Source organism: Vulpes lagopus, chromosome 17, assembly GCF_018345385.1.
Source record: "Vulpes lagopus strain Blue_001 chromosome 17, ASM1834538v1, whole genome shotgun sequence".
Taxonomy (NCBI): domain Eukaryota; kingdom Metazoa; phylum Chordata; class Mammalia; order Carnivora; family Canidae; genus Vulpes; species Vulpes lagopus.
Genome location: NC_054840.1, coordinates 39,189,546 through 39,214,457, shown reverse-complemented (window position 1 = coordinate 39,214,457; position 24,912 = coordinate 39,189,546). Strand labels below are relative to the sequence as shown.

Genomic DNA, 24,912 nt, shown 5'->3' with positions numbered 1-24,912 from the left:
GTAAAGCTGCTGACATATTATCAAGAAATAACCCTCTTTAGTTAAAACCACAGTAAGATATCACCTAATACCTACTGAATGGCTAGTAACAAAAAGACAAGAAATAGTGTTGGCAAGGATGTAGAGATGTAGAGGACCTGTTGGTGTGAGAATGTAAATTGGTGTAGCCACTGTGGAAAGGAGTATGGAAGTTTCTCAAAAAATTAAAAATAAGGCAGCCCGGTAGCTCAGCGGTCTAGCGCTGCCTACGGCCTACAGCGTGACCCTGGAGACCCAAGATTGAGAGTCCCACGTCAGGTTCCCTGCATGGAGCCTGCTTCTCCCTCTACCTGTCCCTCTGCCTGTGTCTCTGTGTGTGTGTGTGTGTCTGTCACAAATAAATAAATAAAATCTTTTTAAAAAAATTAAGAATATATAGTATCATACAATCCAGTCATTCCACTTCTGGGTATTTACCCAAGGAAAATGAAAATACTATTTTGAAAAGATACATGCCCCCTTATGTTTATAGCAACATTACTTACAGTAGCCAAGATATGGAAGCAGCCCAAGTGACCACTGGTAGATGAATGGATAAAGAAAAAATAGTGTGTGTGTATATATGGATATACATGAACATGTATATACCCATATATACACACAGCCATGAAAAATAAGACCTTGCCATTTGTGACAACATGGATGGACTTAGAGAGTACTATGCTAAGGAAATAAGTCAGTAAGTAAAAGACAACATATGGTTTTACTTATATATGGACTCTAAAAAACAAAATAACACAAAAGCAGTAACAGACATATAAATACAGAGAACAAACTGGTAGTTGCCAAAAGGAAATGGGAGGTGGGCAAAATGGGTCAAGGGGAGTAAACCATAGGGATGAAAGGCAGAACAGCGGGAATATAGTCAATGGTATTACAATAGCACGTATGCTGAAAGATGGTGGCTACACTTGTGGTGAGCATAACATAACAGACAGCTATGGAATCATTAGGTTGTACACCTGAAACTAATATAACATTGTGTCTCAACTGTGCTTCAATAAAAAAATAAAGAGCCTTCCTCCCAAATACAAGCCTTAGACACAGCATTCAAAAAGTATAATCTGTAGCAAAGTCCTGTCACATGAAAACAAACAGCCTGATGTTTGTTAACCAATCAACCTACCCTAAATTTCAGAACAATAATTAATACTCCAACCAGTAAGTTCGGATCTTCCCAGCTCTCTTTAAGATGTGATTCAATACACTCAGAGAAAGGTTTTGCCATGTTTTAGATTTCCTTTTTAAATGGTTTCAATGAAGACCACTGCTCCACCTCAGGTAACTCAGAAAGAACATTTGGGAGGAACAAACACCTTTCTCCAGTGAGGCCAAAATAAGGAATCATAATGTGTAAAGTTTTAAAATCAGTGATTTAAAATTAATGAGTGAACTATTACAAAACTATCCACAGCTACAAACATTAACAATAAGCTATTAACAAATAGCAACTTTTTGCAATAAACCTACAAAGACCACTTACTTTAAGAGGATACTTGATACATAAGCCATTAAATCAATAAATAGTTTTTGGGAAAGCTAAAAAGAATGGCATGTCAAATGATAACTAAATGTGCCAACACAAGCTTTTATTGGTCTCAAAGTAAAAAAGCTCACAGGAGTATTTCCAAACTTCATGAAAATATTCAATTATTTAGAATTAGAGTGTGCTATAAACAAACCTTAAGTTGTAGTGTTTTCCTGCCCTACAGAAAATTAAAGAATACAAAATAACTGACTTGACTTTTTTTTTGATGGTGATAAATATAAAGTTCTAAAACAAAACTGTAATGACTTTAATCATTTATACTCCCTCACATAAAAACAAAGTAACACTAATACTAAGTTACAGAATTTACTCAGCAGCTCAGGATACTGTTAAAAAAACAAACAAACAAACAGGGCAGCTCGGGTGGCTCAGTGGTTTAGCGCCGCCTTCAGCCCAGGGCATGATCCTGGAGACCTGGGATCGAGTCCCACGTAGGGCTCCTTACATGGAGCCTGCTTCTTTCTCTCTCTCTCCCCGCCACCCCATGAATAAATAAAATCTTTTAAAAATAAATAAATAAAACAAAAACATAAAAAGCCTTTGGAAGAGGAAGGCAATGAACTAGAATCTCAGAACAAAAAGTATATTTCAAATTCTTCATAAGTTGCCAGTAGAGTTCTTTACCTATTTAAGATGCACAACATTAAATGTCAGTCAATAAGCACAGGAGTTATAAAATATAACTGGAATCTTAAAGACCTGCCTGCAAAATAGGTGCCATAGGTTTACAAGAATATTAAGCTTAGAAAAATCTCATTTTTAAAAAGTGAATTGAGGGGGATCGCTGGGTGGCTCAGCGGTTTGGTGCCTGCCTTTGGCCCAGGGCGTGATCCTGGAGTCCCAGGATCGAGTCCCATGTCGGGCTCCCGGCATGGAGCCTGCTTCTCCCTCTGCCTGTGTCTCTGCCTCTCTGCCTCTCTCTCTCTCTCTCTCATGAATAAATAAATAAATCTTAAAAAAAAAAAAGTGAATTGGGGGGGCACCTGCCTGGCTCAGAATATGCGACTCCTGAACTTTCTCTGTATTATTACTGTTCCAACCTACACAATTTTAACTCAAAAGATAATACAAGTTTGAATAGTGAGAAGATATTTGATAAAAACAAGGCATCATTATTCATTTTTCTGGGTGAATAATGGTATTATAGTTACTGTTTTTAAGAAGAATTCTTACTGTTTATAGAGATACAAATTAACATATTACAGATGAAATGATAAATAATGGGATTTGCTTTAAAAAGGATAGAGAGGGGGCACCTGGGTGGCTCCGTGGTTGAAAGTCTGCCTTTGGTTCAGGTGATCCTGAGGCCCTGGGATCAAGTCCCCACATCAGGCTCCCTGCAGGGAGCCTGCTTCTCCCTCTACCTATGTCTCTGCCTCTCTCTGTGTGTCTCTCATGAATAAATAAATAAAATCTTAAAAAATAAAATTTAAAAATTAAAAAGGATAGAGAGGTGGGGAACAAGAACACAGGTAAGGAATACCCAGTAAAGGCCACAAGTTGAAAATGAGTCAAACTAAGAGAGATGAACATGAGGGCTCATTATACCTTTTTTATTCATTTGAACTTATCTATAGTAAGAAATTTAAAAAGAAGGGCACCTGCCTAGGTCAGTCCATTAAGCAACCAACTCTTGATTTCAACTTAGGTCATGCTCTCAGGGTCTTGAGATTGAACCCTGTGTGGGGCTCTGCACTGAGCATGGAGCCTGCTTAAGATTCTCTCCCTCTCCCTTTGCCCCTCCCCACTAGTGGCACAATAAAAAAGAAATATTCCACAAATTAATTCACTCTCTCTCACACATGTCAATGTGTTAAAAGCTGACATGTAGTTTTAAAAAATATTTTCCAAAGTGTTATAGCAATACTTTGTTACTATCTAACAAAGTATTGTTAATTTAATAATGTTATAATTATGACAAACAAAATTAAAAATAGTTGCTTTAAAATTGCTTAAACACCTTTATGCAGCCAGTTATAACCCAAAAATGCAACGCAAACTTCTAAAGAACTTACTTGGTGTGAAAGCAAATCTGTGCTTGCATAATTCACAGTATTCTTTTCGACTGTGTTTCAGCCACTGAACTAAGCTGCAATCACAAATACATGCATAAGTACAATAATTACAACAAAGAAATTTTAAGGCTTCATTGAAAACCAATGTTCTGTTTTATTAAAATTTTACATATCATAGAGCTTTTACAATTTTCAGTTTCATATTTACACTGCTACCCTGGGTAGCTTAGTCTAAATTCTGGTTGTCACTAACTGGTTGGCTATGTACCCAGAACAAGTTATTTTAACCTTTCTATGCTTGTTTTCTCATCTGCATAATAATAAAAACATTCCACCTCATGGTTCTAAGAATTAAATGAGTTAATAAGATGTATAAAAGCAATGAGCACTACTTGGCACAAACCATTGCATAAATGTAAGCTATTACATTTCATGCCAAGCAGAATAAGAAAATCTTAATACTTCCAATGAACAAAATAAGTTATCATGGTGGAAATGAACAAACAGGTACTCACCTGCACCTAGAAAACAATAATACCAAAATGAAAAGGCATGGTAATAAGGAATATGGGTAATTTCCAAATTTTCAAAACAAAATTAAAAATAACTTATAGAAAAAGTTCACTGAAACAATCCCCCTTCATTATATAAATGACAAAACTGAAGCTCAGACATGAAATTTTCTAAAGGATGACTCACCATTCTTGATGAATAAACTTAATACTGCCAGTACATACACAAGGATGATAAAGAGGTTTCTCAGGTGTTCCTTCTGACCGACACACTCTACATATGTCTGTAAATGAAAAAGATACACAGAGTTATCTTTGATTATAACTTAAAAAAAAAAAAAAAAACAGAACCCCAAACCACAAATAATATGTTAAAGCAAGAATCCACCAGCAGCAGCAAAGTGTGATTATAATAATAATAAAGTATATTCTAAAACCAAAAAAAATCCTAATATATAAAAAAGCCAACTGTTCCTTTCGATGAGAACTGTGCTCATTAAACTGCCAAGAACTATCCCACTCATAGGCTCCGGAATGCTCTGCAGGACAACCTATGGAAACCTGGTTGCAACATTTAGACCATATTCTCTGTGATCTCCAAGGCCAAGTGCCCACCCCAATGGACAACCTGAAGGGCGACAAGTAGTATGTACTAGAGGCAGGGACTTAAGGAAAACTTTTGATCTACTCACTCAATGGAATTCCTTGTTAACAAGGAAAAACTGCAATCCAAGCCCAACATTAATGGATTTAATCAGTCCCCAGTGCCCACTGGGACTAGGGTACACACACACTGAGCAGCGTGGCCCTTGGCTCCCAACATTAAAAAGCACCGTGTTGCTCAATCTAGATGGCTGAGCACCACTTACTGAAGTTGAGGGGTGTGGAGTACTCAGGCTAGCTAACTGGTTAGTGCACTAATCCCCCTAGTTATTAATAAGCCAGGCAAATCACTGCCAACACAGAAGGCCATAATATGCCACTACCCACAGAACAGCTTTTGCTATGCCAGGTCTATCTGCAGGGTAGCCAGAAGGGGTTGTTGTCCAGATTGAGTCAAATCAAGCACACCCTCCAGGGCTATGTCTTTCACAGTTTCACTTTGGAACCATACACGCCAGCTACCACCACCTGAAGAACTTTGGTTCCCTGGAAGCAACCTGAGGGTCATGAGAATGATGTGGCCGTCAGCATCATTTATGGTCAGAACTACACGGGATCCATGGGATTCCAAGCCTCTTCAAACCTCCCACTTTCACCTTCATCCTTGATTAATGAAAACATCTTCCGTCTTGTATCAGTCTAGGACTTCGGACTCTAGCAATGCAGTATGAACAATCCTGCCTAATAAGCTTCTGCAAAGTTCTGACACAACAGAACAACACCAGAATTCCAGGATTCTCAGGACAGTATCCTGGCAGCCCAAGTCTGCTTTGAGCATTCTAATTTTCTCCAAATGTATACCTCAGCCTAAGGAAACTGCACCAAGAGCCAAGAGCTTTTGGGGAAGGGGGTTGGAAGGAAGATACCCTGGTGGATCTGCTGCTGCCCCTGTGGGAGGTCCAACATCAAATAAGGATTTTTAACTGCAGCAAATTCAATACCTGTACTGGAGCTGGGATTACCATGGCAGCCGGTACCAGACTTCCCCTGCAGTGGATCCTCGTTAAAGGATTTAAAATGGATTCATTCCAAATAGAGGCTCTTTTTTTTTTTTTTAAAGATTTTATTTATTTATTCATAGAGACAGAGAGAGAGAGAGAGAGAAAAACACAGGCAGAGGGAGAAGCAGGCACTATACAGAGAGCCTGACGTGGGACTCAATCCGGGGTCTCCAGGATCACGCCCTGGGCTGCAGGAGGCGCTAAACCGCTGCGCCACCGGGGCTGCCCCAAATAGAGGCTCTCGAGTTCAGTGTTACTTTTCATCACTGCTGTCCCACGTCTCAAGTAGGTAATCTACATATTTGCTGCCTTTCTTGGTTGGAATAGATGATCAACAAGCTCCCTTTACGGTACCAAACCTGGATTCATGGGCACCATGGTTACCACTGTAGGCACTATGACTTCTACCTAAAATAGCTGACAGGTCTATGGGATATGCAACTGATCTAGGTTATCTAGAATTACCAGAGTTGCTGGTGCCTATGGACATCAATTAGTTCCACAATTACCACAGTTATCCAGGTAAGAGCAGAAATAGTACTCAAAGCCTTTTGAACATGACCACACCAGCCGCAAGTGCTAGGATGTCCATGGATTAACTTTAGAGACAGGCATGTCCTAGTGAGGGATTAACCAGGGAATGTGGTTAGGTGCAAATGTGGATGAGCCAGTGCAGACACAGAGTGAAGAGGTCCCATGCTGTCCTATCTCCCCAGCCAGCTCTCAGGGGGTTGCAGAATTAGGGCACAGCAGTAAAAGCATGGCAAGGAGTGTCTGCATCAGGACATACTGTAGAAGAAAGCAGCAGAGACACTGCCATGCTCACACACAAATGAGGGTCACTATGTTGTCCTCCAGAAACAAGGTGACTCTTACACCTTGAAGATTATAAACTGGTACAGCCACTCTGGAAAACAGTATGGAGGTACGTTCCTTGAAAAGTTAAAAATAGAGCTACCCTATGACCCAGCAACTGCACTACTAGGTATTTACCCAAAGGATATAAACCTAGTGATTCAAAGGGGCACCTGCACCCCAATGTTTATAGCAGCAATATCCACAAAAGCCAAACTACGACAAGAACCCAGGTGTCCATTAACAGATGAATGGATAAAGAAGATGTGCTATGTATATACAATGGAATATTGACTCAACCATCAAAAAGAATGAAATCTTGCCATTGGCAACAACATGGATGGAACTAGAGGGTATTATGTGAAATGAAATAAGCCAGTCAGAGAAAGACAAACATAAGATTTCATTCATGTGGAATTTAAGAAACAAAACACAGATGAACATAGGGGAAGGGAAGATAAAATAAGATGAAATCAGAGGAGGAGACAGAGCATAAAAGACTCTTTTTTAAAATTTTTTTATTTATTTATTCATGAGAGACACAGAGAGAGGGGCGACACATAGGCAGGGCAGAAGCAAGCTTCCTGAGGAGAGCCTGATGCGGGACTTGATCCCAGGACCTTGGGATCACAACCTGAGCCAAAGGCAGATGCTCAACCATTCAGTCACCAATGTGTCCCATCATAAGAGACTTTTAACTATAGGGAACAAGCTGAGGGTTGCTGGAGGGGAGGAGAGTGGGAGGACGCGGAAATTGGGTGATGAACATTTAAAAGGAGGGCCCATGATGTGATGAGCAACAGGCGTTACATGCAACTGATGAATCACCAAATTCTACCTCTGAAAATCAATAAAATCAAATCAAATATTTAGGAGCGCCTAGGTGGCAGAGTCAGTTAAGCATCTTATTCTTGATTTCAGCTCAGGTCATAATCTCAGGGTGATGAGATCAAGCCCCAGATCTGAATGCACACTGAGCATGGAGCCTGCTTAAGACTGTCTCTCTCCCTCTGCCCTTCCTCCCTTGCTTGTGCACACACACTCTAAATAAATAAATAACATATTTAAAAAAAAATAATACAATTTTACATAATAAAACTTTTAAAAATAAGCAATGGTCAATTAAACACGTAGTTTACAAATATCACAGTTGAACTTTTATTGTACTGACACTACAATTCCAATATTATCAATGAAGTTCTTCAGCAAGGACTTAGCATGTGACTTATTTAATATGCATGTACACACAAATTTAAAAATTCATGTTAGATTTTATTTCTCTGATCATGTTTTTAAAAATGTGCTAAAACTTTCCCTGGCTATATCTTCATTGAGGGAAGAAAGCAGAAGATTTAAATAATGTCTCAACATTCCTAAAAGCTCTTTCTATGCAACCAACATCTCATTTCTAATTTAAAACCATTTAATCTAAATGACTGTAATACAGAATTTGGTCCAAAAAGTATCACAAGTCTCTTCTGCAGTACTGATCCTGTTGTTTCCCACATCGTGAAGATGTGACTGAGTTTTATTCAAAAGCACCTCAGGTATAAATATTACCCTAAATGGAAAGGTGAAGATTGTTGGTATAAATAAACTAGAATGGTGATAAGCCTTAGCTATAAAATACTTGTAAGGCAAATATTTGGCTGTTCAGCAGGCCCCAATCCCTGCTTAGACTGTGTGTCATGGGCATAGTCATACCTTATTAGGACACTGGAAGCTGGGAAAAGCTGCCAAAATGAAAGGCTGCACCTGCTCTCACTCTATATCTTCAATTAAATGTCCTTAGCTAGTCTGTGTGCAGACTACGAAGGAATTGAAGCTTCTTCCCTGCCAATCCATGTTCCAGTAGAAAAATCTGCAACAAGGCATAGGAATACAGAGCAAAACATTTTTTCTGGAAGGATACGTAAACTATTAGCAGTTCCTAATTTTGTATATCAATTTTGGGGGAAAATACACATCTTTTATATGTGATGATGTCTACAGCATATATTTACATAATAATTTGCTAATATCTTACTATTAAAATCAATAGTTTCTTGTAAACTTTTGTTCAAAGACATGTATAAGAACATTCATAAAAAAAAAAAAAAAAGAACATTCATAGCAGCACAGTTTCAATAAAAATACCTCCCAAATGGGGGCACCTGGGTGGCTCAGTCGATTGAGCATCCGAGTCTTGATTTCAGCTCAGGTCTCAATCTCAGGGTTATGGGTTCAGGCCCCATGTTGGGCTCTACCTCCAAAATGGAAACTACCAAACTGTCTATCAACAGTAAAATACATAAATTTTGGTATATTCACACAATTGAATATGATATGGCAATCAGAATAAACCAACTAAAACTACAACCACCATTTGGATTTATTGTATACTAATGTTTAGTGACAAAGAACTCACACACACACACAACTGACACAAAGAATATTCTACATGTAAAAAGTTCAAACAGGAGAAACTAACATTTATTATTATAAGTCAGCACCGTAGTTACCTCTAGAGGAAAGAGGCAATCAATACTACAAGAAGACTAAAGAAAATAGCCCAGATTAAATCGACATACTTCTCCCTATACCTCCTGCCAAGTACAGTTAAAAGTCCAGGACATTATAAACACAAGAAGGCTCTAAAAAGTGAAGAAAAGGCAGAGCAGCAAGGGAATTGATGACCCAAGAAATCACATGCACTTGAGTTCTCTAGTGTTTTGCTTCATGTATCCTGGGGACTGGTGGTGGAGGTGGAGAAGCTGACAACCTGAAAACACCACTGGGAACAATTTCCCTCCAAAAAACCAAAGACCAGGAAAGCAGCAACCTAGCAAGACAGTAAATTTTTTGACAATAAATGTCTCTGTACCCCAGCCAAATACCACAGGGGAAAAAATGTGGCCCAACACCACCTCTGCCAGCCTAGGCCAAGAGGGGAGCAGACCTATCTTAGCTGTTTTAGTTAATGAGGCCCAACTAAATTATCAAGCAAGTAAATGAGGAAATTAGTATTAAAACATAACCACCAATTACAAAAGAGTATTCCCTTTGACTTGCTTATTTTTCCAATTCTGCTGTATGATCTTCTCTTGAATGTTTTATTTTTTTTCCACAATTTCACGTCAGTATTCAATGTATCTTTACTATCTACTCTTCTAACTTTGTTATAGTCTTCCATTTCTACAGTAGACTGCTCCCTCTGGCAACCACATTACACCACTGAAATATAAAGTAACTAGGTAGTACAGTAGCTAATAATGACTAGTGAAGCCAACACTTCCACATTTTACCAAGTTCTTTCTTTGTGAATTTTCTAAGTCCTTTATCCAGCTTACTAATTGGGGTCTTAACAATAAGAAAACAGTTCAAAACAAAACAAAACCAACAAACAAAAACACCAGGAAAGGATTTGAACAGATATGTCACCAAAGAAGGTACACAAATGAAAAAATGCTGAGGTCATTAGGAAAGTGCAACTTAAAAGCATAATAGGATGGTGATGGTTGCACAAGTGTCCATATTTAATGTCAGTGAACTGTACATTTAAAAATGGTTAGAATGGTAAATTTTGTTATGTATATTCTACCATAAAAGAATTTTAAACCACAGTGTATCACTACATACTGGTTAAAATGACAAAAAGGAAAAAACAAAAACAAAAACAAAAACAAAAACACTCTTACCATATGATCCAGCAATCATATCCTTAGGTACTTAACTAAGTAAAATGAAAAATTATGCTTGTACAAAAACCCATATAAATTTGTATAATGGCTTCATTCATAATTTCCCCAAAATGGAAACAACTAATCAAAGCATTCCACAACTGGAAAAAAAAACCTGTGGTATGTTCAGTATTCTTTTCTACAACAGACGAGTAAGCAATAAAAAGGAATGAAATACTGATTGATACAATGTGAAAAAATCTTAAATGCATTATGCCTTAAGCAAAAGAAGCCAGACTGAAAAAGCTACGTATTAGATTATTCCATTTATGACATTCTAGAAAAGGTAAAAATACAAAGGAATGTATCAGTGGTTGCCAGGGTCTGGGGGTGGGATTGATCATAAAAGGGAACAGGGATATTTGAGAGGTGGCTGATCTAGTCCATCCCTTGAATGTGCTAGGTACACGACTGTATGTATCCATTTGTCAAAAACTCAGGGACAATACCATGCAGAAATAGACAAAGAAGATATGGCATATATGTATATACAAAAGCATTGCATTTTACTTGTTTTATTTATACATATATAATATACATCATACCCAATGGAATATTCAGCCACAAAAAAAATGAAATCTTGCCATTTGCAACAGCATAGATGAATCTAAAGGGTATAATGCTAAGTGAAGTAAGTCAGAGAAAGACAAATATCATACGATCTCACTCATATGTGGAACTTAAGAAACAAAACAAAGGGGAAAAAAAGAGATAGAGAAACCAAAAAACGGACTCGTAACTACAACAGAAGAAACAGATGGTTACCAGAAGGGAGACTGGTGGGGGAATGGGTGAAATAGGTAAAGGAGATTAAGAGTACACTTATGCTGATGAGCACTGAGTAACATATGGAACTGCTGAATTATTATGTTGTACACCTGAAATTAATGTAATATTATATGTTAACTACACTGAAATTAAATTTAAAAATTAAGCTAGCCTAGGGCAGCCCCGGTGGCGCAGCGGTTTGGCGCCACCTGCAGCCTGGGGTGTGATCCTGGAGACCAGGGATCGAGTCCCACATCGGGCTCCCTGCGTGGCGCCTGCTTCTCCCTCTGTGTCTCTGCGCCTCTCTGTCTATGAATAAATAAATAAAATCTTTAAAAAAAAAAAAAAAAGCTATCCCAGACAAAAACAAAAAACAAAACCCTCACAGACATTTTTTTTTTTTAAGATTTTATTTATTTATTCATTAGAGAACACATGGAGAACACATGGGACTGGATCCCGGATGTCTAGGATCCCACCCTGGGCTAAAAGCGGCGCTAAACCGCCGAGCTATCCGGGCTGCCCCCTCATGGACATTAAGGTAAATTTTACTGTATTTAGTTACACTTTAAGAAGACTTCCTAATGTATTATCTAAATAGACATATGAGAAGAACAAATGAGAAAGGATAATGACATGGAAAGAAATTATTGTTTCCTTCACTAATCAAGTTGTGTATTGAAATGTATCCCAACAAGCACATTAATTTCATCCAGCCAGATAACAATTAATATGGTAAGGGATTGTGGAGGACATCAGCATTGGACATCAAATATTTCTGGCATTCCATTTTCTGGATAAAGAGTAGGCTGCACTTCCCTGCCACCTCTGAAATTAGACATGGACACAGGACTTATTTCAATCAATGAAATATGAGCTACAGTGATGTATATCACTTCTGGGTAGAAAACTATGGGAGCTTATGGACATAATACATTACAGTGCATTTTCCTGCCTCAATGATCATGGAAGCACACTCTAAGATAGAATCTCCACCAATCTAGGTCTCCAAGTGACCACAATCAGCAGGGGCATCTCCTCCCAACCTGTATTAGACATAATATTCAGTGAGAAAGGACTTTTTGTTGCTTTAAGCTGCTGAGGTTTGGAGGTAGTTTGTGACTAAGACACAAATTAGCCCATCCTGTTTCATAAAGGGTCTTAGCAGCGTTGGGGGCAAGGACAGCGGAGCAGGGGGTAAAGGTGGGACCTAAAACAAGCACAACTACCACCAACACAGAAAAGTCAAAGAAAGAATAAACCTATTTTGCATACGAAGATCAATCCCATCGCCCAAAACCTCAACAGAGTAATACAACCAAGGTTATAAAAGAGGAATGTCTACAAAAGGCACAGCCTGAGGCCCTTTACTAAAACTGAAATAATAAAGTTCTGAGGTAGAATAAGGCTCCCACCAGATTTACATGCAGTAAAATCACAAATCCTGCTCAGGCCAAAATAAAAGCATTGCAGTTCACCTGACATGAATGTAAATCAATTTACAAACAGTAAAGCAAAACTCTTCCCACTTTTCGGCTTTCCCCCTACATCTCCCCAGGTTCTTCCTGCTTTTCTGTTTAATCCTGAAGGAACTTCTGTTGCTTATTTGAATACCTAGTATCTTCAAGAAGCATATCTTTTAGAAGTTCCTAGCACCGTGCCTAACTCAATAAATATAAAGGTGGCTTTTTCGTTTAATGAAAAACTTCAAATCCTTAATGGCTTAGTATGGAGATGGCCCAGGAAATGAGAGGGAGGGAGAAAAGACCAATCAGTAAGAGTAGGCTATCAAGTTGGAACCAGCTGTTCAAAGTCAAACCCATGTTGGTTTGGCTATCCCATTTGTCTTTCTAGCCAACAATTCAGCTCACCAAATATATCCTAAGTGAAAAGAAAGGAAAAGGAAAAGAAAAAAAGAGAAAAAGAAAAAGAAAACCCTAAAAGCTTTGGGTATATGTCACAATTTTTAGGCCACTATCTACCTTGAAAGTATTTCCACATAAGATTTCAAAATGTCTGCACAATCCTGATAATTATCCTTCTAGTGATAATTCAATAAACAAAGGATTGTTAAAGTATTAGACTTTATTTTTCAGGCCAATTTTACATTTACAGAAAATTTAAGACAGTGCAATGTGTTCACATATATACCCAGGATCCCCTATGACTAACATCTACATTAGCATGGTACTTTTGTTAAATTTACAAAGCCAATATTTACACATCATTAACTAAAATCCAGTTTATTCAGATTTCCTTAGTTTTCGCCTAATGCCCAAAGTTTCTAGTGCTTCTTTGTTTTTACACTACAAGGAAAAAAAAGTAAAAATTTGTGGAAAATACTTCCTTTCCAACTGTGAAAATTTACCTATAAAAAATGCATGTTATAGGTCTTGCAAAATAAAGTTCCAAGTCTACAAGTATCCCAAGGTTTAGTTATTTTCTTTACTCTTCAGATTACTGGTAATTACAAACTTCACCTGTACTACCACTCCTGGAAGTCTGAAAACTACATTTTTTGGCCTCTTTGCTGACTAGGTTCAAGCTGCACTGAATCAAAGAGAAGCACTTCGAGGGAAAAGGTAAAGCCATTTTCTACTTCTGGCTCTGAAAACAGCTGTGGCAGCTAATTGCAGTTGCTGTGAACAACTGCAGTAGATATATAAATCCTGGTGGTGATTCTCTTTTTTTCTTTCAAGTTTTATTTACTTAAATAATCTGTGGGGCTTGAACTCACAACCTGGAGATGAAGAGTCACATGCTCTTCCACCTGAGGCAGCCAGGTGCCCCCTGGTAATGATTCCACCAGCAGCAGTGGACATCTGTGAGTTCAGCAGCACTGGAAGTGGCTCCAACAACTATAGGAGTGTGCCAGGTATCAACCACTTTCCCCTCAGTTCCAAATTCATCCTTCAGTACCTGTTCAGTGGTAAGAGACTGAACGCGAAAGCACTTTTTAAAACAAATTTTCAGTAGAGGGTGCTGGAAGGACTACACAGGAGGAGGTGGTTTTCTGACTCCTGGTGCACTGTCAGTAGGTTTATTTATTATAATGACCACCTTTTACAACCCTACTGACAAGAACCCAATACACTCCAGGCCTTGTACTCAACAGCAGTATCTAATTCCCCTGCAAGCCCATCCATCAGCTCTGGCTCTCATGCACTCCACACTCCTTCACTGATGTCTAACCACAGCTGTAAGGAGTGGCCCTACCTCTTCCCAATCTGTCTCCATGTGGATACTCTCCCTCCTGTGCTGGGTACCCTTTACAGTATTCTTTACATCTTTATAAGGACCCTCTTACTATAGCTTAGTAATTCTTTCACCTTCCTCTGGTTAGCTATGTGTTTTCTGTCGCTTCACCAGACCAGGACTACAAAAAATATACATAATATTTAAAGAATAAAAAATAAAATTTAAAGAACAACATATCAGAAGTTTTTAGAACTGGAAATATTCTTTAGAGAATATGGGCTCATTCCTGGACTTGATCTCAACAGCAACAGCTGCCTCAAGAAAAGGTACTTTGTAAAATTCTTTGGAGTTACCAGCCAAACTAGCTGTTTTTCCTCCCATGAAACATGATGTTTGTTTTTGAAACATCATTTTTACCATGGCTAAAAAAAAACTGAAAAAACAAAAGTTATATTCAGACAGATCTGGGTATTCAGCAGATATTTTATCACAAAAGCATGAAGTGAGCCTAAGAGCCAAGGAAAACAACTAATGATATTTGCTGCCCGTGATAAAAACCAAATTTTCAAGGAAAAATTAGGATTTTAGAAATTTTGTATCCACAATGAGCATGACAGCTTCCCCACTACCTAAAAGATTTTTCAAAATGAGACAGGTAGTGATGTTAATGAATGTAAGCTTTTATAATACCCATGAAACGTGTCAACATTTGGAAGATCTGCATAACTCAGGGATTATCTACCAAAAGACCAATATATGATGTTACTAAACCATGCATAAATAGCAACAATAAAAAAACCAATGGATTTTTAAAAAGAGCTTTTGAGGGGCATGCCTGGGTAGTTGCTTAAGCAACTGCCTTCAGCTCAGATCATGATCCCAAAGTCCTGAGATGAAGCCCCATATGGGGCTTCCTGCTCAGCATGGACTCTGCTTCTCCCTCTCACTCTCCTCTGTGCATACACACTCTCTCTCAAAAATCTTAAAAAAAAAAAAAAAAAAACTTTATTGGGGAATAACTCATATACAATAAAATTCATTTAAAGGGTTATCAGGGGTGCCTGGGTGGCTCAGTGGTTTGGTGCCTGCCTTGGCCCAGAGCATGATCCTGGAGTCCCGGGATTGAGTCCCACATCAAGTTCCCTGCATGGCATGGAGCCTGCTTCTCTCTCTGCCTCTCTCTGGGTCTCTCATGAATAAATAAATAAAATTTAAGGAAAAAAATAAAAATAGAAAAATAAAGGGCAAAAAAAAAAGAAAGAAAAATAAAGGGATACTGGGTGGCTCAGCAGTTAAGCATATGCCTTCGGCTCAAGGTGTGATCCCAGGGTCCGGGATTGAGTCTCCCTAAAGGGAGCCTGCTTTTCCCTCTGCCCATGTCTGTATCCCTCTCTCTCTGTGTCTCTCATGAATAAATAGAAAAAGAAAGAAACAAACAAGGAAAAAGAATCACTTGATATGCTTGTCAATGATAAAACTGTCACCACAGTTGAGATAATGAACATAGCATCACCACCAAAATTAACTCAAGTCCCTTGATAATCTCTCCATCCCACTCTTCCCTCAGCCCCATTCCTAGGCAACCATCAATCTGCATTCTAGTACTATGGGTTAATTTGTGTTTTCTAGAGTTCTATGTAAGTGGCACATACTCTGTCTGGCTTCTTTCACTCATAATTATTTTGAGATTCATCTATGTTGTTGCATGTCTCAATTGTTCATTTTTTTTTTGTTTTCTTTTGTTGTTGTTCATTTCTTTTTCATCATAGACTAATATTCCATTGTATAGAATTTCTCTATCCATTAATCTGATGATGGGCATTAGGGCTGCTTCAAGTTACAGGATTTTACAAATAAAACTGCTATATACATTCACATACATGAGTTTGTATGCATTCATTTCTCTTAGTAAGTTCCTACCATTACTATGGCTGGGTTATACGTTAACTGCATCTTTAACTTTTTTAGAAACTGCTACACTGATTTCCAAAGTGGTTGTTGTACCACTTTACATCCAAGTAGTATATGAAAGTTCCTGTTGCTCCACATTCTAGCATTTGGTACACTCATACTTTATCATTTCATTTATTCTAATACTTCTGTAGTGATATCTCATTGTAGCTTTATTTTTTTAACAGCCTTACTGAAATATACGTACTATAAAGCTCAGCAACTAAAGTATACAATTCACTAAATGGCTTTTAATGTATTTAGAGAGTGATGTAACCAGTACCACAATCTAATTTGTTAACATCTTCATCATTACAAAAAGGAACCTTGTAACTATTAACAGTCATTCCCCATCTTTTCTCTAAGATTTTATTTATTTATTCATGAGAGACAGAGAGAAAGGCAGAGACACAGGCAGAGGGAGAAGCAGGCTCCATGCAGGGAGCCTGATGTGGGACTCGATCCCAGGTCTCCAGGATCACGCCCTGGGCTAAAGGCAGTGCTAAACCGCTGAGCCACCCAGGCTGCCCCTCTCTTTATATAGATTTGCCTATTTGAGAACATATCAATCACACAATTTGGATCACTTAGAATGTGGAGTTTCATGACCAGTTTCTTTCACTTAGCACAAAATTTATGAGGTTCAACCAAGCTATTATACCAGTATTTCATTCCTTTGTATTGCCAAATAATATTCCACTTTATAGATATACTACATTTTGCTTATCCATTCATTATCAATAGGCAATGGGGTGTGAACATATATTCTGAATTCTCCTGTGTATATACCTAGGAATGGCAATGCTGGGTCATATGGCAACTCTGTAACTTTTTGAGGTTAGCCACACTATATTTTACATTTTCCCCAGCAAGGAATGAAGGTTCCAATTTTCCATATCCCTGCCAACACTGATTATCTGTCCCTTTTGATTACAGTCATCCTAGTGGGTGTGAATTATTTCACTGTGGTTTTGATTTGCATGTATGTAATGACCAGTGATGCTCCACATCTTTTCATATGCTTATTAGCCATGTGCATATATTCTCTGGTGAAGTGTACAAATCTCTTAAACTGGGTCATTCGTTTTCTTACTGAGTTTTGAGAGTTTTTTTAATGTACTCCAATGAGTCCTTTATCTGATATACATTTTGCAAACATTTTCTGTGGGCTGTCCTCATTCTCTTAACAGTGTCTTTCAAAGAGCACAAGTTGTGAATTTTGTGGGTTTTGTTTTTTTGTTTTTTAAGTTGTGAATTTTGATGCCATCTAATTTATCAACTACTTATTTCAGATCATACTTTTGGTGTTGAAATCTTAGCCTAACCCAACATCACAAAGGTTTTCTCCTAGAGTTTCTTCTAAAAGTTTCACAGGTTTTTCATTTACATCTAACATCCCTTTTAATTTTGGTATATGGTGCAAGGTATGGCTCAAAGTTCACTTTTTTGCCTATGGCTAGTCAATTATTCCAGCACCATTTGTTGAAACTATACTTTCTCCACCAAACTGCTTTTGTATTTTAAGTCAAAAATCAATTGTCCATTTATGAATGGATTTTAAGTTGATTTAATTTTTAAAAAGAGATGTATATGCTTTCAAATGATATACTGCTTAAAAAAACTACCACTTGAATTTTGGCATAGTACCAAAGGACATCAAAAATTACCTGAAAATACATCTCCCTTTTCAAATTATCTGTGTGAAGCCCAATCTCCTTCACACACTTTAACTAAAACATAGGTAAGAGTAATTGCAGGGGCAGAGATGTGAATCCAATTGTCTTCTAATAATCCAGACATAAAGAGAAGTTTGCAAAAAATGGAAACAATGCTACTCACTAAAGTTATTTGTCTTGGAAAATGCACTTATCATAAAGTTATTTTTGTTAACATGTATTGCATTTAAAGTTGTTTTCATTTCTAATATAGTAAAAAGATATCAAAAACAAAAGTCCTCAGTATTTAAAAGTATAAAGGAATTCTAAGAGCAATGGTTTCAAACTGTTCCTTAATAAAAATTAATAAAATTAATTAAAAAAAATTTTTTAAATTAAAAATAAAGAAAGAAAGAACTCTGAAATGGCTAATAAAGAGGGAAATGAAATTCATGCAGAAAACAGTTGGCAAAGGGCCTAAGAACATAGCAGGTATTCCATATTTGATAAACAAATGAAAAAAAAAAAAAGGAATCTCCTAATGTGATTATATGTAAACTATACCTTATTAACCCATCATTAAAAAATACACAAGTTGGGGATAGGAAGAGAGAAAAAGTAAAAAGAAAATCATAATGAAGTTCAGTTCTAAAAAACGTGTACAGAACATATTTCAATGTCTTCCAAGCCTTCAAGAACTCGCCATGTCTGTTATGGACTGAACTATCTTATTTCTGCCAGCTGCACCAAATTCAGGTTTTACTTATTTGAGGGACCCAGAGAGAAAGTATGCAAGCATTGGGGGGGGGGGGGGGGGGGAGAAGCAGAGGGAACGGCTGAAGCAGAGTCCCCGCTGAGCAGAGTCCAACATCACAGGGGCTCAATCCCAGGACCCCTGGGATCACAACCTGAGCTGAAGGCAGACCCTTAACCAACTGAGCCACCCAGGAGCCCCACCAAGATTCATATATTGAAGTTCTAACCCCTAGAATCTCAGAATGACTGTGTTAGTAGGCAACAGGGTCTTTAAGGGGATAATTAAGTTAAAAATAAGGTCATTAGGGTGGGCCCTAATTCAACATGACTTGTGCCTTCGTAAAAAGAGATTAGGACACAGACGTGCAAAGGAAAAAACCACATGAAGACACAGGAAGACAAAAATCTGCAAACCAAGGACAGAAGCTACAGAAGCAACCAGCCCTGCAGACACCTTCTGGTCTCTGAGAAGTGTAAGAAAATAACTTTTTACCACTGAAGCCCCCCAATCTGTGGTACTTTGTTATGGCACCCATTACAAATACAAAATCCAAAACTGAATTTCTCTCTCCCCATTTAGAACTAATGAAACTGCACTAGAAATCATTTTCAAATCCTCCTCCCTGTATCAGTTCATCAATCACTATATTCTATAAATTCTGCCTGAATTTGTTGTTTCTTTCTCCACTACCTGAACTTAAACTCTGTGCCTTGCCCACTGAAATAGCATTCTAAAATATAGTGTGAATTAGTAAGTTTTTCCTTGGGGGTCTTACTTCCTGTTCTCCTTTTAAGAACTCTTTCCATTTTACCTGTATTATACTAAAAATAAGCCATCTTCATGTCCTTCCAGGAGAGAAGTAAAGCCCAACTAAAATAAGCCTGGTCTGGAAAAGGATACCCAGGTAACCCAACATTAATCACTCACAGCATTCCAGCCTGGAAGGTATTCAACAATGGCGAAGACAATTTTTGGGATGTCCACCCTGACCCTGAGTGAACACAGCCCTGACTTTTCTTTTTATTCAGATGTAACTTACATATAATATTAGTTTCAAGTGTATGACATAGATACAATGTATGTATATGTTGTGAAATGATCACCACAGTGAGTCTAGTTAAATCCATCACCACACATAATTTTCTTGTGATAAGGATTTTTAAGACCTCCTCTCTTACCAACTTTCAAATATATAATATAGTATTAACTATAGGCACCATGCTGTATACTATATCTCCAGGCCTTATAACTGTTAGTTTGTATCTTTTGATAATGATTTTTATTCTTCCATTATCTTCCCCACCACCACCCAGTTAACTGGGTCATGGGTAGGCACCTGACCCAACATGGGCTAATCAGATTCTAGCTTCCAGAAATTTGGATTTAAGATTAAGTTGATCAGGAAAGAGAGATATCCAGGGACATAGCCAGTGACAGAATGGCAAGACAATTTATGCCTCACCTCTGTTCAAAACGCTATCTTACAAAAGTAAAAGTAAAGACAAGTCTTACATACTTCTATTACTCCCCACTGGCCCCATGATCTCTCTAACCTCATACTGTACTTACTACTCTTGCCCAACTCATTCACTCCATTGCAGCTACACTGGTCTCCTGGTTATTACTTAAACATTCCTAGCATACTCCCATCTTAGAGATTTCACATTGGCTATTCTTTCTTTGCCTAAAATGCTCTGTCCACAGAGTATTCGCATGTCTATCTCCCTCTCCTACTTTGCTCCTTCTCAGTGAGGCCTTCCTTCACTGCCATATTTAAAATTGCAACACCCTCCCTCCTATCCTGGCACTCCTTATTCCCTTTAGATTTACTCTTCCCCACAGCATTTATAACCATCCAGTTATGCCATACAATTTGTTTTCAGTCTTCCCTTCCTCTCCTACCAAGCTAAAAGCAAGAATGTAAACTTTATGAAATAAGGGATTTTGACTATTTTGTTCCCTGCCTAGCCCGAAGTGCATAAAATAGTGCCTGGCTTGTAACAGGTGTTCAATAAACATTTGTCAAATAAGTTCATATCTGCTTGGTGGTGATGAGCATGCCAAGACAGTAAAAGTTGATCCATGGTGAGAAGAATGAAGCAGACATGCCTGGAAGCAGAGATGAAAGACCATGTGGTTCTAGAAAGATGGTAACTAGCTGTCTGGTTCTGACAACTTCCCATTTTTTTAACTCATTTCTTCCAAAACCATCACCTCAGGTTTTGCCATAGTAAATACAGAACATAATCAAATGTAGTACATTTCAACACCGTATCTTCCCAATATGTCTCATAAAGCATAAAGAATAACTTCTTTGGCACTCCATAAAAAAATTACTGAGATGTTGTATTACATCTTGCGAGGGTAAAGAGTAATTTAGAAAAAAAAAAAAAAAAAAAAGTCAGGTCTGTATCCCTGGACTGAAATTAGAACACTCTACTATGGCAAAATGTCTTTCATATCTTCATGAGGGTTTCATACATCAATACTTGCTTGCATCATTCCAACAGTGTGGTGTGTTTCTTTAAACAAAAGACAGATTTTTTTTTCCTGAAACTGAAAAATCTCAGTGCATTGCAGATCAGACTCCTAAACCATAAAATGAGGAAGCTGCAGATCCTCTGAAGTTTAAAGATTTAATGACAGCAGTTTAATAACCTATCTACACTCACAGAAACTACATACAAATAATACAAATGAGTCATTTATCTTGTTTTATGAGAATGGATTATAAGCCTGTTGATTTTACAAAAACAAAATTTAATACATAGAACACTTTTTAGAGATCTTTAAAATCTAGCAAACAGGGCAGCCCAGGTGGCTCAGCGGTTTAGCACTGCCTTCAGTCCAGGGCTTGATCCTGAAGACCCGGGATGGAGTCCCACATCCGGCTCCCTGCATGGAGTCGGTTTCTCCCTCTGCCTGTGTCTCTGCCTCTCTGCCTCTTATGAATAAATAAATAAAAATAAAAAAAATTATTAAAAAATCTAGCAAACATTAATATGAAGGGCCGAAATTCATCTGGCAAGTAACAAAATTCAATACTATTTACTACCAATACAAAACATTTTGAGCATTACAACACCCTTTATGGAACCCTAGAAAAAAGCAAGATGTTATTTTACCCCTTGTATGCTGGGCATTTTAGTAACATTCTCAGTGTGTTTGCTCAGACTGACATATTAAAAAAACAAAAAACTAAACAACACCATTAGTTTTTAACAATAAGTGACAGAATTTTTTAAATATCATTTTCTTTACATATTTTTGTAATTTTCTCTCGTTCTTGAGTCTTCTACAAAGAAAACCTGTTTCTTTTGTAATCAGATAAAAAAACCAACTGCATTTTTTCATTTTAAGAAATAATCTGTAATAACTAACTTAGCAAATAGAGCAGTTGTTTCCAAGCTTTTCTTCACGTTATCATGAAATCCTCTGTAATCCTCCCTCTCCTTTCAATGTTTTTTTCTTTTTTTTTTCAATGTTTTTTCAAGTTAAGTTTAACTTTAGTTTTGAAAATTTCAGAAGTCTTCTAATTTGGAACTTAGCAAAAGTGGGCATGAGAAGTATTAAAATTCACTTTCATTTCATGATTAATAGTTCATAAAACAAATGCCAAAAAGGTTCTGTCAAGATATGTAAATGATTCATCCTATAAAGGGAGTGACAAAAATAAGTTATTTTATCTATTTTAACCATAGGGTCTGATAGACCCAAGCCTGAATCTTACCTCTGACCTTTGCTACCTGTACGACTTGGGCAAGTCACTTAATCATACCAACCGTCCGTTCCTCTCCATAGAGTGGATACTGCCTATCTCAAAATGGTGAGATAATTAAATGTGTATGAAGTGTTCAGCAAAGTACACACCACACACACGTACTCGAAATCAGTTATTTCAATAATACCGTTCAAGTCCATAAATAAAAATCATTTATACCTTAACCCAATTATAGCTTTACAAGGAAAAAAGTGTTTAAGCAGTAGAAGGACACTGAAAATCCATCTTTCATGGTTCCATATAAACCCTCAGATCGTGCAAATCCCTGGGTTTCCACGAACTACAGCACCGTAAACGTATGCAAGTACTAAGTGTCCAGGCTCAAAAAATGGAATTTAATGTAATATGCCAGCACACATCAAGCGGTAAACACTTGCCTTACTAGACTGAGTCATTAAAATGTGAATCCAAAATGACCTGAAATCTATGCAGATGGAAATTTACACACAAGGACCATGTGTCAAAAGCAAAGTAATTCCTAACCTCTCAGCAATTTCACTTTACTATTTTTTCCAGCAGTCTCCTGCAGCAACCAGCTTCACTCACTGTGTGTAATAAACACAACTGAAGCCCAATGAACGGAAAACTCCATGTGTAATCACGATATTACAGGTTCGAATCTCTCGCTAGTGTGTGAAGCTCGGACAAGCTGTTAAAATAACTAAGCCTGGATTTCCACATCCGTAAAAAATATTAGTACCGCCCGGTCGCTGGGGCTACCGTGCCGGCCAGGTGCAGCCGCACGGGCGCGCCCTGCAAGCTGTCGCTCGACGCCATCACAGCCGAGGCTCTTACTACCTGAGAAATCGAATCTCCCAGTTCCTTACGGACAGTACCTAACTTGTCCTACTGCGGCACGCCGCGGCACTGCTCCAGGATTTTCACGAAAAGCCACCAACACCTCGGTCCGGGGGGCGCGGGACACACGTTCCCAAGAACACAGCCGAGGCGGAAAGGCATCGTCGCCGACAACCAAGCCATCAAGGCACGGGATAAGTCACCGATTTCCCCTACAGGCTCATGGCACTATCTGACGGATTCTAAAAAGATGAAGGCGCTGGAAGTGAATCTACCTTCGGTGGACGGGCCGACGCCCCCCAACACTCACAGGTGTTCATACCTTCCGCGCTCCGTTTACGAGGGTTACCTGTTCCCCAACAACCGGGCCCGAGGCACACGCACTCACCCCACAAAGCGCAGAAAACCCTGCTTCCCGGGTGCCAGGGACCCGACACAAAGTCAGCGGCGCCGAAACAAAAGGGTCCCGGAGCACCTCGCTCCTCCCCGTCAGGGAACTGCGCCGTGCGCGCCGGGCCGCGGAGGGCGAGGCTCTCTCCGGGGCTCAGCGCGCCGCGCCCGGCCGTCACCTGGCGGGGCATTTTTCGCCAAGTTTCAGAGTCAACAAAGAAGTTTTGTGGTCGCGGGGAGGGCCCGGACGGCCAGAAGCGAAACCACAATAAGGAAGACCAAAGCGAGCGGGGGAAGGGCGTGGAATCCGCCCCCACCCTCCGAGCGGCGACCACCGCGCGGCCCCGGGCTGGCGGGGGGGGAGGCCGCGCGGGCCCCGATCCCCGCGGCGCGGAGTCCCGGCCCCGGCGCGCCCCCGCCCTCCGTGCGCACCGGCGGGAAACGGCGGGGGGCGCCGAGCGGTCACCTTCCGCTCCCCGCCGCCCCTCGCGCCGGCCACTCGGCGGGCAAACGGCCCCGGGCGCCCCGACCCCGCCGCTGTCACCGCGCGCCCCCGCCCCGAGGAAGGCGCCCCCCGCCGCGCCGCGCCGCGCCGCGCCGCCCAGGCCCGCCGCCCGCCTCGAGCGCCGCGGTCTGCGCGGGCCTGGCCCGAACCCAGGCGCTGCTGCAAGGGCGCGGGCGCCGCCGCTTACCTTCCTCGGCGGTGTCCATCTTGTCTGGGGGGGCGGCGGTGACGCAGCCGCGAGGCTCCCGCGGCCGGGGCCGGAGCCTTCCGGCCGGGGTGGGGAGGGAGGGCAGGGGAGGAGGGAGGCGGGAGCGGAGCCGGGCCTGGGCAGGTGCGTGTGCTCAGGTGCGAGAGAGGAAGCTACAGGAAGGAGGGAGAGGGAGAGGGAGAGGTACACAGGCTGACAGAAAGCGGACGTGAGAGGGGAGGGGGGCGGGGAGAGCGGAGCGGAGAGGCCTGGGCGGGGCGCCGGGCGGAAGGGGCGGGAGCGCCCCGACGACGTGTGCCGTCACTTCCGGCCCCGGCGGGCGCTGGGGCGGGGCGGGGCGGGGCGGGGCGGGGCGGGGCGGGGCGGGGCAGGGCAGGGCGAGGGCGGTGGGCCTCGGGTGCCCGGCTCCGCGCTGCCTCGGGGTTGGGAGGCTCGGGGATCCTCCGGGTGACCAGACGGGCTCCGCGTCCCTCCCGTCTGCAGAGGCCCAGGAATGTGCATGTTTGCTCGGCCCTCGGGGCGTTCTGCCGCACGTCTCCAGGAAGTACC

The 24,912-nt window shown here is 40.1% G+C and overlaps 1 protein-coding gene across 2 annotated transcripts in view; it reads right to left on the bottom strand.

Annotated features, from left to right (window-relative positions):
* The window catches only part of MARCHF6 (membrane associated ring-CH-type finger 6), an 81,487-nt gene extending 56,900 nt beyond the window's left edge, over positions 1–24,587 (bottom strand). The window contains exons 1-4 of one of the 2 annotated variants that reach the window (XM_041731515.1): positions 24,343–24,587; positions 8,339–8,495; positions 4,303–4,399; positions 3,604–3,677 (exon numbers count right to left, since the gene is read on the bottom strand). Coding sequence is in view for 1 of the 2 variants with exons in the window: in XM_041731513.1 (XP_041587447.1) it covers positions 3,604–3,677; positions 4,303–4,399; positions 24,343–24,361 (190 nt within the window). In the remaining variant the exon portion in view is untranslated. The remainder of the gene's footprint in view (positions 1–3,603; positions 3,678–4,302; positions 4,400–8,338; positions 8,496–24,342) is intronic. The other variant, XM_041731513.1, reaches the window with a different exon arrangement.
* Between the last annotated feature and the right edge of the window lie 325 nt (positions 24,588–24,912).